Source organism: Helianthus annuus, chromosome 3 (assembly GCF_002127325.2).
Source record: "Helianthus annuus cultivar XRQ/B chromosome 3, HanXRQr2.0-SUNRISE, whole genome shotgun sequence".
NCBI lineage: Eukaryota > Viridiplantae > Streptophyta > Magnoliopsida > Asterales > Asteraceae > Helianthus > Helianthus annuus.
Genome location: NC_035435.2, coordinates 40,093,080 through 40,105,044, shown reverse-complemented (window position 1 = coordinate 40,105,044; position 11,965 = coordinate 40,093,080). Strand labels below are relative to the sequence as shown.

At 39.7% G+C, this 11,965-nt stretch overlaps 1 protein-coding gene across 1 annotated transcript; it reads left to right on the top strand.

Moving 5' to 3' along the window:
- The first annotated feature begins 1,597 nt into the window (after positions 1-1,597).
- LOC110931572 (fibrous sheath CABYR-binding protein-like) lies at positions 1,598-9,781 on the top strand. The gene is made up of 3 exons (XM_022174957.1): positions 1,598-1,793; positions 8,073-9,250; positions 9,743-9,781. The coding sequence occupies exons 1-3, from the start codon at positions 1,598-1,600 to the stop codon at positions 9,779-9,781; spliced, it is 1,413 nt and encodes a 470-aa protein (XP_022030649.1).
- The last annotated feature ends 2,184 nt before the right edge of the window (positions 9,782-11,965 follow it).

Here is an 11,965-nt window from a genome sequence, read left to right as displayed (position 1 = left end):
GACATAGGTATGAGATGTGTTAGACACAAGTTGCATAGGTTTAAACAAGTTTTTGATGAACATAAAAACAAACAGAAAGTTTATGGACTATTTCGGGGCATTTCCAGGTCTGATTTCTCCAAGGAGAAGTCTAGGAATCGAACCCCATGATTATACAAGCAAGTAGGAAAAAGAATCGAGTGAATCGGATAAGAATTGAGTGAGTTATGCTCATTTTCGTGAAGGGGTGTCAATCTACTCGAACCCTTGCTTTCAGCTACGGTTTGGTAGATGTTTTGAGAGTTTTTAGTGTTGCAAAAGTGGTAGGGAGGCTGGTTATAAGTGGTATTTATAGGGGGAAGGATTAGGGTTTCAATGGGTTGGGCTTTGGAAGTGTTTAGAAGGGGTTACACCTTGAAACTAGCCCACAAAACCCAACTATATGGGGCTGAATTTTGCTGAATTTGGGCTGCCATGTTTCTTTAGTTTTTTTTTTATTTTTTTAAAACATTATAATGAGTAATTTTATTAGTTAAGTTGTGTAATAATATGCAACAATGTTTCCCCTAACTTGTAACAAGGTGAAATATGAAATAAAACATGATTTAACTAGGTAAAAAGTGTAATGTACAAGTTTTATTTACGAAGCAAGTTCCGTATTTTACAACGATTACGATGAAAGAATGGTTATAAGAACACAAGATTTCCAAAGATAGAATTTCACGTAAGGTTTCTAAATGTAGGATGTTTGAAAACGCAGGGCGTTACAACTAAACAAGTAACTAGAAGCTTACTAAAGGTTCTAGCTGTCTTTTCTACACTTGATAATCTTCTCCTTGTCCTTAGCTAGCTCCAGAAGTTGTAGAATGGAAGATGGTTGCAAGTGTGCATAGGAACTCAAGAACTAATGTCCTTATATACTACTTTGCATGATCATGGATCAATTACATCTGTTATGGGGCATCATAGGATCACCCCAGGTGTCCTATTTGATGAAATAAACCGACATATAGCTCATAGGATCACCCAGAGGTCAGAATTGACATATTGACACGTTTAACCCTTGTAGCTTTATAATCTTCCGATTATTTTCCCAAACGGCTTCTTACATCCAATCAATCACTCGATTAAGAGTATATTTATTACGTATGGTCATTCAGAGGCTCAAGTTTGGCATGATGACACTTTTAGTCCCTCTGAAAGCATAGTTTCACTGTTTGTCAACTTTAGTCCTTCAAACTCAATCTTTCACATGTTTAGAGTCTAGGACACGTGTCTATACATGATTGGACACGTTTTTTCGTGGTGTTACAAGTGGCCTTGAAAAAAAGTTCTAATAGTTCATTATGTGCCTTGTATATTGCTGATTCCATAATCCCAATGTTCATGGTAAGCCATTTCTATGTGGACGTCTTGGTTGCGTATCCCAATAACCTTTGGAGTTTGGTTCTAGCCTTTTTCTTTTTGCTAGACAAGAGCTCCCAGATTTTGGTTATAAAATGAAGCAGGTTACCTTCCCCAAAATCTTTGGGTATTTGAAGTGTTGTGATGCTGACAGAAGCAATGTGCTGAGCAAGTAGAACTGAAGTGTGCATAAGAATGAGCTTCTCGGGTGTGCATGGTGTATGTTGGTGATCTATTTTTATTTAGTTCTGAGCTTCTTTCTTATAAAGGTGAGCTTTTTGTTCTTGGAAGTGAGCTTCTTTCATGCAAAGGTAAATTGCAATATGTTGAACTTCTTTCGCATAAATGCGAGCTTATAGTGAATGTTGGTGAGCTTCTAGCACTTAAAGGTGAGCTTCTTTTGTATAAAGGTGAGTTGCATGCTACTGAGCTTTTCATAGATGCTGGCTTATGGTGCATGTTTGTGAGCTTCTTTTATACCAGGATAAGTTTCTTATTGATGGAGGTTATTTCCTTCCGATACCTAGATGAGAGGTTTCCTTTTGAATCTATTATGGTTGAAAGCTTGCTCGAATCAATGTAGTTTGTTGACTTCAAGGATTGATTTGTTGTTTTTCTAGTGAGCTTAGATCCACGTTATGTTTTTTGGAAACCTTACAGGATTCCATCTGATGTCATGTAAGCTTAGGTAAGTCTTTTGTAGCAAGGCTTCTATGTTTTCAGTGAATGAACTTCCTTTTGGATGTTCCAATGTTTAGTTCACTTCTTTTCTTGCAAAGAAATAAGCTATGGTTTTTGTTTTTCGTAAAGAAACTGGAAGGAACTTCTTTTTGTTTTTACACTTGTCTTTTATTTTGTTGTGTTTGCAATGTCTTTTAAACCAAATCGAAACTAATCTTGCTTCAATTATGTTAGAAAAGAACTGATGCAATTACCTTATCTTATCACTTTTGTAGTCGATGACTTATAACTTTTCTGCGTGGTGTATTGCAAACAAGCTTCTAGCTTCTCACTTTATGCTTGTAGAGCAGATTTGATGTGAGGTGCTCACCTTCTTTCATGGAGTTATGTTTTTGTTTTTCAATCCATGGAGTAATATTGTTTTAGGCACTCAACCTTTATACAAAAAGGTATAGCTCCTTGTTTTTTTGCTGAGCGATATGGCCTAGGAGCTTATCCATTTTTCATGGGTAGATATAGTGTCAGATCCCATGGAGCCTGGTTAGGAGGGGCTCACCCTTAAGATAGGATAGTGGACAAGTGTTTAATGAAACGTGTCTTAGTTATTTCATATATATTTTCACTAGGTATATGCATAATTACTTGGTCTGGGAAACTTTAAGCAAAGGGAAGTTTCTGGTGTTTGTGTATTTTGATGTTTTCCATATATTGAATTGATAAAATGATACTAGGAGGGAGAAAAAAGGAGCTTCTTCTCTACTTGAGTAGGGCTTCTTATGCAAGAATGTCACATGTTCGTGCTAAATGGTCAGCTTCTTAGTAAGAAGGACAACTTTTCATGTTAGAAGGTTACCTTTTCTACTGACAATGGTCAGCTTCTCTAGTATGACGATAAATTTGTTCTCATCGGTGTTGGTTAGCTTTTTTGCTTCTTATAAGGTCAAAAAACTTTGCATTTGACACTTGGATAAGATAAAAGTACCTCATAATAATGCTAAACAATGCTAAGTATGAGGACTTATCTGTTGATGCTTGGTGACAAGCATTGATGTTCATATAAAGTTGCCTTATCCCTGTTGCCACTATAATATAGTACATGGTTACTTTGGATCAACCATTTTATATGGTGAACTGGTGGGGATATTAATAAAAAGAAGCTTTCTTAAGATTGGGGAAGCCCTTTTTATTAGTAGGCACTTTAAACTAGATAAAATGGAGGTATGACTTCTTTAGTGCCATGGTTCATCAGCGTTTAATTTTAGGAGACTTAACAAGTAAAAGTTCAAGGGTTGAAGTCTACTTACCTCTTAGCCGATGGATTTTTAAGGTTTCGACCATTGAGGTTTTTAGGATTCCTATACATGTGCTCCGATGTTGCGAAAAATCTCCTGCTTAACGCGTTTTGATGACATGGCAGGCTGCTTCGTTGATTCCTTAAGCAGCTTCAGTGCTTCAGCAGTCTGTCTGAGGAAACTGTTTCTATGTATCTACAAGCTACTATGGCAGGTTGCTTCTCGTCTCCGTAAGGTGCTTACATGCATCTATGGGTTGTACTTACAAAGAAGTTGGTTATAATCTTGTGTGTTACCAAGTTGTATTAGTGCCTTGGCATTTTGCTCGTATGCTTCTTCAGTTAGTCGGTTGTCGTGATATTCTAACCATAGCTCAAAGTTTCTCTGATTATTTTATTTCGGTGAGCTACTTGTTTCTTCCACAAATTGTTTCTTGTGGATTGTTATTGTGCTTTTATGCCTTATAAGCTTTGTGGGTTTTAATCATCTTCCTGAGATTATACACTTGATGATAGTAGTGTAGGTATCCAGGCTTGTATTTTGGTTTAAACGTCATTGTTGCCTTGAAGGTCCTTTAGCAATGTGTTTTAATTAAACACCTTTAACGTGTGAGTTAGGTGCTTTACTTTGAAGTTTTGGCGAGGTGCAATTATATGCAGTAAGTTGCTTTAGTGATTGAGCAAGATTCTTTGGTTGACCTTGACCTCATAGGTTTAGCTTATATTGTGACAACCCTCACAAATCCAGGTATCTGTACAAATTAATTAATATTTAATTAGTGCTTAATTACTGTGCTTGATTACATTTATGATTAAACTGCTTTCTGCTATCTGATACATACATACTCATGCATCACATCTTATACTGTCACTCTATTATTTACACACAAACCATAGTGACAAACCTGATGCACAAGGCACAGTTAGCACAGTGAGCGGATAACCCAGTAAACATGCTGACATTGCCAGCACTAGACAGACATTGTTTCTGAGGCCAGTATGAGCTAGGAATAGATTACTACACTAGTAGGGAGTGTAGGAGGTGAGGACCATAAAACTGCGTCACTAGGTGATAGTTAAAGTGACCGGGAGTGCCTAAAACATACTTAAAGTGCAGAATTCTGCACTAAATACCAAAAATTCAACATTTAACAATGCTAGTAAAGTGCAAAAACTTGGTAAAATAGTCCTAGATATTTTCCAAAGTGTTGGGAATTTAATGTGTTACTAAAAACAATATAAAAGACACTTTAAAACTTTATTTAACACTTTAAGGAATCAATACCCAACCGAACAACCGGACTTTACCCGGAACATAAAAATATTGCCAAACGCACTTTTTTTACTTTTCTGAGCTAGTTAGGGTCCCCGAACACCCTAACACCCTTTATATTAGTTAAGACACTAATAACCTAACTAAAATCCTAACTAAGACTAACTAGATAGTTACCACTCCATTACAACCCAACCCCATACCCCCCCCCTTGTTGAACCGGTTGGAACTAGTGGGGACACCCCCACAATACTTTAATTATTTTAATGGTGAATGTTGGGTGATTCGGGGCACATTGTATGTTGGTTAATAATCTTGGGTTATAAATAAGACATCAAGGACTAGAGCTTCTCACTTACAAATCACAAACTCAAACTTGCACTCTCTCTTTCCCTCTTGCTTGGTCTCGGCCGCCACCACCTCACCATACTACCACCACCATCAAGTCTTGTTCAATCATTTTACATACACACAAAGGTGCAAGGAGTCCTACAAACAAGCTCGGTGCACTCGGAAGTTCAAGGACCGCTCTTGTTTTCTTTTATCCACCACTTTTACGCCTTGTTTCTTCCCTAGCCTTGTGCTAGTAGTAAGTGTTCTAAAACATCATCTTGTTCTTGATTTTAGTGGTTAATAGATGGTTGAATGATGAAATGATAAGAAACACTAATGAACATAATCTAAAGTCTTGAACATAAGTGTTAAAGGGTGAATAAAGAGAAGATATATGGGTAAATCATGTGAATCTTGTGTAGTTATGATTATTTGATGTTGTTTGTTAGTAGAAGTAGGATGGATCATCATCTAGACATACTAGATCATGTTCAAGAACATGAACTAGTAAGATGTAAGTGTTAGAAACATGAAGGATGATGAAACCATCCACCCATGAACTTGAAACTTGAATAAACATAATTTTTCTTGAAAAATTAAGGTTACAAACTTGTAGATCTAAAGATCTACAAGTGGTTTTTCGGAAGAACCAAGCGAAAAATATTAATTTTGCTAAAACCCGGATCTTGTAAGAACTAAAAGCATTTTTAGTAAATAAACAAGTGTGTGAACACTTGTGTAACAAGAAAATTTAACAAGGAAATATTTTTGTAAATCATGACTAGAAGTTTTGAAACTTCAAATTCGTTAAAAATAAAGTTTTTCAAGAAACTAATCTTATTTTTAAAGATAACAAAACCTACTAAATGTGTTAGTGATTTACTACATATTTTTACAAAACTTTCAAGTTCATGAGTTTATGATTTAGTCTTATTTTGTCAAGATTAGTGATTAAATATTGTATGTTGTTGATTGTTAAATTGGTTGATTGATTTTTTCAAAAGAAAATGATATGCTAAAAGCATGGACACCTCCATTTACAGAGGAAACTATGGCGAAATTTTTCTAAAAATATAACACTTAGAAATATTTTTATAACAAATGATTACAAATATATTTTTAACATTACTTTTCTAGAATAAACTTCGCCAAGATTTTTATTTCAAAAATTACCAAGTATCGGAGGTGGACTTTCGTAAATAAAACTTGATAAATATATATTTAGAATATATATTTTATAATAAAACGCTTGTGTGATTATGTGATTATTTTGTGAACTAGATATATATTATTTTTAGGATGAAAATAATATAACTTGAAAATACTGTGAAACTACGACTCCAAAATAATAACAACGCTCTCACAAAATAAAAATTTAAGTTTCACCGGTATTGCTATTACAACGCGAAATATTTCGGAAAAATACTCTTATTAGTATATTTTTGGTGAAATATTATTTTGGAAAACTTATGAAATAAAATATAATATTTTTGGGAAAAAATATATATATTTTTTGGAATTAAAACATTTTAGGCGAAGTAATTAAAATATATTTTCAAGTGAGATTTAAAAATATATTTTCAAGTGAGACTTAAAAATATATTTTCGGAATTATAAGCATACATGTATTATTACCCCCATCCCTGGGAAGGAAATACGAATATAAAATAATTAAGAAGTGTGAACACGAAATAGTTCTCTAACTATTTCCCAAGAACGTTAAACCTTAAGCCAAGGCACGGCCGTCCATCTAATAGACATTAGTACGTGTAGGTCGTCACGCAACAGGTTGAGTTAGGATCGACTATTTCACGAGATGCACTTCTGTGAGTTCATGTCCCCCTTTTCTCTTAACTGTTTTCAGTTTTATAACTTCGGGGGTGAAATACATGTTACAATTATTTAGGACATTTTTATACATGGTATGGTTAGCTTAAGGAGGGTTGGGACGTTCAGATCATGTGAGTGGTAGGTACAACGCTTAAAGCCATTAATCCTCGTTGTTAGGACCGAGGGACACAAGAGTGATAGATCTATTTGGGTGTAGCGAGCCCACACCCGTGAGGTCAGGGTGACCCATAGAGGTGACTGTGTCTTACAGCCAAGGCCCGGTACAAATTTGCTAGGTTTGAGTTTTCCTGCATCACTTCACACATACCAGTGGCTTTGCAACCCAGTGGTGATCTCTTTTCCTTAATTGCTACATACCAGGAACATTTATACATTGGGACATACTTTAACGATTTATAAACATACTCATTTTTACATGAACTCGCTCAACTTTTTGTTGATTTTTCAAACTGCATGTATTTCAGGAAATTAAGGGATCTGGCAAGGTATGCTATGTCGTCAAGCTGTGTAGGAGAAATGATGTCATCCGAGTTTAGGGATTGTGACTTTTTCCTGGACGAGTCACAAGTCTTAAACTATGTTTTTTTCATGTCTTTCGTTATGTCGTTGAACATGTTTTCTTTTTGTCATGGTTGTAATTGGTTTGTTGTGTCAACTTTTTAAAACAATGTTGTCGTATTTTACTTTTAAAACTTGATGAAAGGATGAACATCATATGTTTTAATTCATATAGCATGGTTGTGATTATGCTATGGTATTAAGAAATCACACCAAATAAACCCACGCTTCCGCAAAAGCCAGGGTGTGACAGCTTGGTATTAGAGCATTGATCATAGCGAATTAGGATTCTTTCTCGAGTCTAGAATATGATCACTAGGGCTCTCACGAAAACATTTTTACATTGCATACATTATGTCCAGATCTAGGATACAAAACATTTTTACGAACAAAAGTACGAGCACTTTTTCACAATTTATGGTTCAGTCCCTAAGACTGAGGGAGTTCAGCCCTAGAGGCTGGGGAGGTTCAGCCTTAAAGGCTGGGAAGGTTCAGTCATAAAGACTGAGGGGCCAATCTTAAGGATTGGGGAGGTTTTGGTCTTATAGGCCAGGGAGTTAGTCTGAGAGGCTAGGAGGTTCAGTTTGAGAGGCTGGGAGGATAGTCTAGGAGACTAGGAGGAATATTTGTTTGCTTTATGGTAACTTACATGTTATTTGATCTTATGTTGATTATTTGTGCATATGTGGGGTTGTGTTACAGATATCATGCCATCATCCTCAGACACAGGAGTTTCGGACACCTTAGATCCCATGACGATCGTGTCAGATGACGAGATTCCGTCGGAGCGAGAGGTCTACACTTCAGACACCACTAGTACTGACGATGACGATTTCCAGCCGTTCGTGCTGCCTGACGTCGGAGTTGAGCCTGCTGATGGCCTTCCTGCCGGGGATTTACCACTTGCGGTGATCCCTGCTCTTATACCGCTTGCTGCTTATCCAGTCGTAGACATGCCACTCGATGTTGTTTTTGACGATGACATCGATCTGTTTGAGGAGGACCCACCTGAGGCTAACCATGAGGGCGGGGACCCTATTGTTGCTGATGTTATCCTACCCATTGCTGAGGCCCCTGCAGAGGAGCTTCCTGCTTATTCACCTGTCCCAGATTCCTTTGAGTCTGTGGCATCTGCGTCCTTACACGCTCAGGGAGTGCAGCATCACTCTTCAGACGCCGACCCTGACATGGCGTTATCAGCTGCACCTGCTCCCGCACACGGTTTCGAGTTTGACCACGAGGTTGACGATGATTTTGATCCTGTCTTTCCCCCTGGTTTTGATCCTGACCAGGAGATCGAGTTCATTCACCTGGACCAGCCCCTAGAGGCACCTGTAGCCCCTATCGATCCTTTGTTTGATGATCCAGCTGATTTTGATATGGATTTTGTTGACCCGGAGCCTGCTTTGGCCCCAGAGCCTGTAGCTGCTCCTGACCCTGCATTAGAGCATGACCCTGTTCATGATGATGCACCAGCCATTGCACCCTTTGTTGATGATGTACCCGTTGCTGACGCTCCTATTGACGCACCACTCTTGATAGAGGATCCTGTTGTTGCACCATTTCCTGATCATGTGCCGGTGCTGTTCGACCGTGCACCTTTTGCTGCTCATATAGATCCACGATATGCCGACACCCACAACGGGTGGATTGATGACGATGACGATTACCCACCGTATGTACAGCCTGTTACTCCTCCAGTAGCCCCCGTTTCAGCACCCATTGATAACCCGCTGTTTCCCCCACACACCACAGATGCTCATCGCACTGATCTCCCTATTACGTTCCTTCAGGACATACCGCCACCGCGTCCTGGAGAGGGGTCATCCAGGCAGCCGCCTGTTTCTGCTCCACCCAACACCTTTTCCATTCACATCACAGTTTCCCCATGTTGCACCACCTACTGCACCATCTTTCACTCCGTCGAGCGAGCCATTTTTATGGACTACGCCCCCTATCATGCCATTGTCTGATCCGTACCACCCATACCATGTTGGGTACTCTACGGAGGACATCCTTACTTCCTTGATGATACAGCAGGAGGCATTGACATGTCGTATTCAGGACCCCGTTTGCGGCATCACACCCTCCGCGTCCACTTTCCCCCGACTCAGACGCTCGCTTTTGGACTTCCGAGCAGCAGATAGCATAGTTGCTGCGCGTCTGTCGAGCTTTAGAGGAGGATTGGTTACATATGCATCGCCTGTATTACTCTCATTTTCCTCCTCCTCCCCCGCCATCATCATAGGCATTTTGATTCGACGCAGGTAGACTTTTGGTGAGAAGACCGCGATTGTGCAGACTATACAGCTTTTGAAGACCGCATTTTGATGTCATGACTTTTGATGTTTAGTTTTTGATTGTTGTTGTAGATGACTAGACAGTTCGGACAAGGGCGATGTGGCCCTTAGTCACCTTTGATGTACGATACAGTTACAAAACTTGTAAACATTATTGTGGTCTTGATTTATGATAGCGCAATCGCATTATTCTCATTATATGTGATGTTGGATGTATTGTTTTAAATTTTGTAATATGAGACGTTATGTGCTAGATGATGTTGTTACGTACGTATACCATTTACTTATTATGACCTGACCAACGTGAAACATCTTTTAGAAGATGCCACCAAGACGTGATCCGCGCATGCCCACTAATGAGGCAGAACTCCAAAGAATCATTGTCGCCGCTATCGCGCAATATGCTGCTTCTCATGCAGAAACAAGTGGAAATATCTCTCAAAACCACGGCAATAACAATCCACCTAATGGTAATGTGAAGTCGTTTGAGATATACTATGATACATTTGGATATTTTTAGCACGTTCGCTAATACCATTTGTAAATTCAAACGTATGTGCAGGGTGCACTTACAAGCAATTTCTTGATTGCAAGCACGTGAATTTCGACGGCACAGGAGGTGCTGTTGCGTTTGTTAGATGGGCTGAGAAGACTGAGTCTGTTCTTAGAATGAGCAAGTTGCTCCCGAGCAAGAAGTGACCTACATCTCAGGGCTATTTCTGGATGGAGCCCTATCTTGGTGGAACCTGCAAATGTAAACTCTTGGTGAAGCTGCTGCTTATGCGATGTCATGGAATGAGCTGAAGGAGCTCATGAGAAGGAAGTACTGCTCACGTGCTGAAATTCAGAAGCTGGAGACTGAGTTCTGGCACCTAAAAATGGAAGGTCCCAAGATTGCAGAGTATGTTCAGAGATTCCATGATTTGTCCCATGTAGTGCCATACATGGTCACACCGGAGTTCAAACGAATTGAGCGCTTTATCTGGGGATTGGCACCTCAGATCATGAGCATGGTTACTACTTCCAAGCCCGCAACCATCAAAGAAGCCATTGATCTTAGTGTGGCACTTACTGAGGAAGCTATTCGATTGAACAAATTCTCCGTTACCGAGCAGAAGAAGAAAGAGACTCATGTGGAGTCGTCTGGTGAAAATAAAAGGAAATTTTCAAACTTCAAGCAAGGTACAAGCAATGTGAGCAAAAAGGGTGAATCGAGCACACCGACCAGAGCCACAACCGGTTTTGAAAACAAAGGAAAGGGTTACATGGGCACTCTGCCCAAGTGTAATACGTGCCAGCGCCATCATAATGGCCAATGCAGATTGAGGAAGTGCGAATCATGTGGAAGGAACGGCCACACGAAGGATACGTGTTGGGCCGGAACTGGTGCTGGGCGTACTGGGAATCGAGGTTATGGGAATGGTAATGGAAACCGCCAGCAGGGAGGAAATGGCCGAAATGGAAACCGCGGAAACGTTGCGAATCAAGTTGGGAATGGAAATCGCAATCAAAACAACACTCAAGCTGGAAATGGAAATGGGAATGGTCGAGGACTAGGATGCTTCAACTGTGGGGATGTTGGGCACTTTAAGAAGGAATGCCCAAAGCTGAACCAAGCCCGTGGAAGAGTATTCAATATCGGCGCAAGGAAAGCGCGCCAGGATCCAAACGTTGTCACTGGTACGTTCCCTATAAACCAACGCTTTGCATCTATTCTGTTTGATACTGGTGCCGACTATAGCTTTGTATCGTTAGAATTTAAGAACATGCTTGGGTTAACTGCTAGTAAGTTAGATGTTCCGTACTCAATTGAACTGGCTAATGGGAAGCTAGTTGAAGCAAATGAAGTTATCAGAGGTTGTGTAATCGAGCTGGGAAAGCGTGAGTTCACTTTGGATCTACTACCAGTCGAGCTGGGAAGTTTTGACGTGGTAGTAGGGATGGATTGGTTGTCAAGCAACAAGGCCGAGATTGTTTGTCACGAAAAGACCATACGCATCCCAATAGAAGATGGAGAAACAATCGTGATTCACGTCGAGAAGCACGATACGCCTCTGAGAATCATCAGCTTTCTGAAAGCTCGAAAGTGTTTACAGAAGGGATGTGTTGCCTTCTTGGCACACATCGTGGATAAAGAAGCTGCTGAGCCGAAAATCGAAGACATCGCAGTGGTAAAGGAATATCCTGAGGTCTTTCCAGAAGACTTGCCAGGATTGCCACCTCAAAGGCAAGTTGAATTCCACATTGACTTAGTTCCAGGCGCTGCGCCTGTGGCTAAGGCACCCTATCGACTTG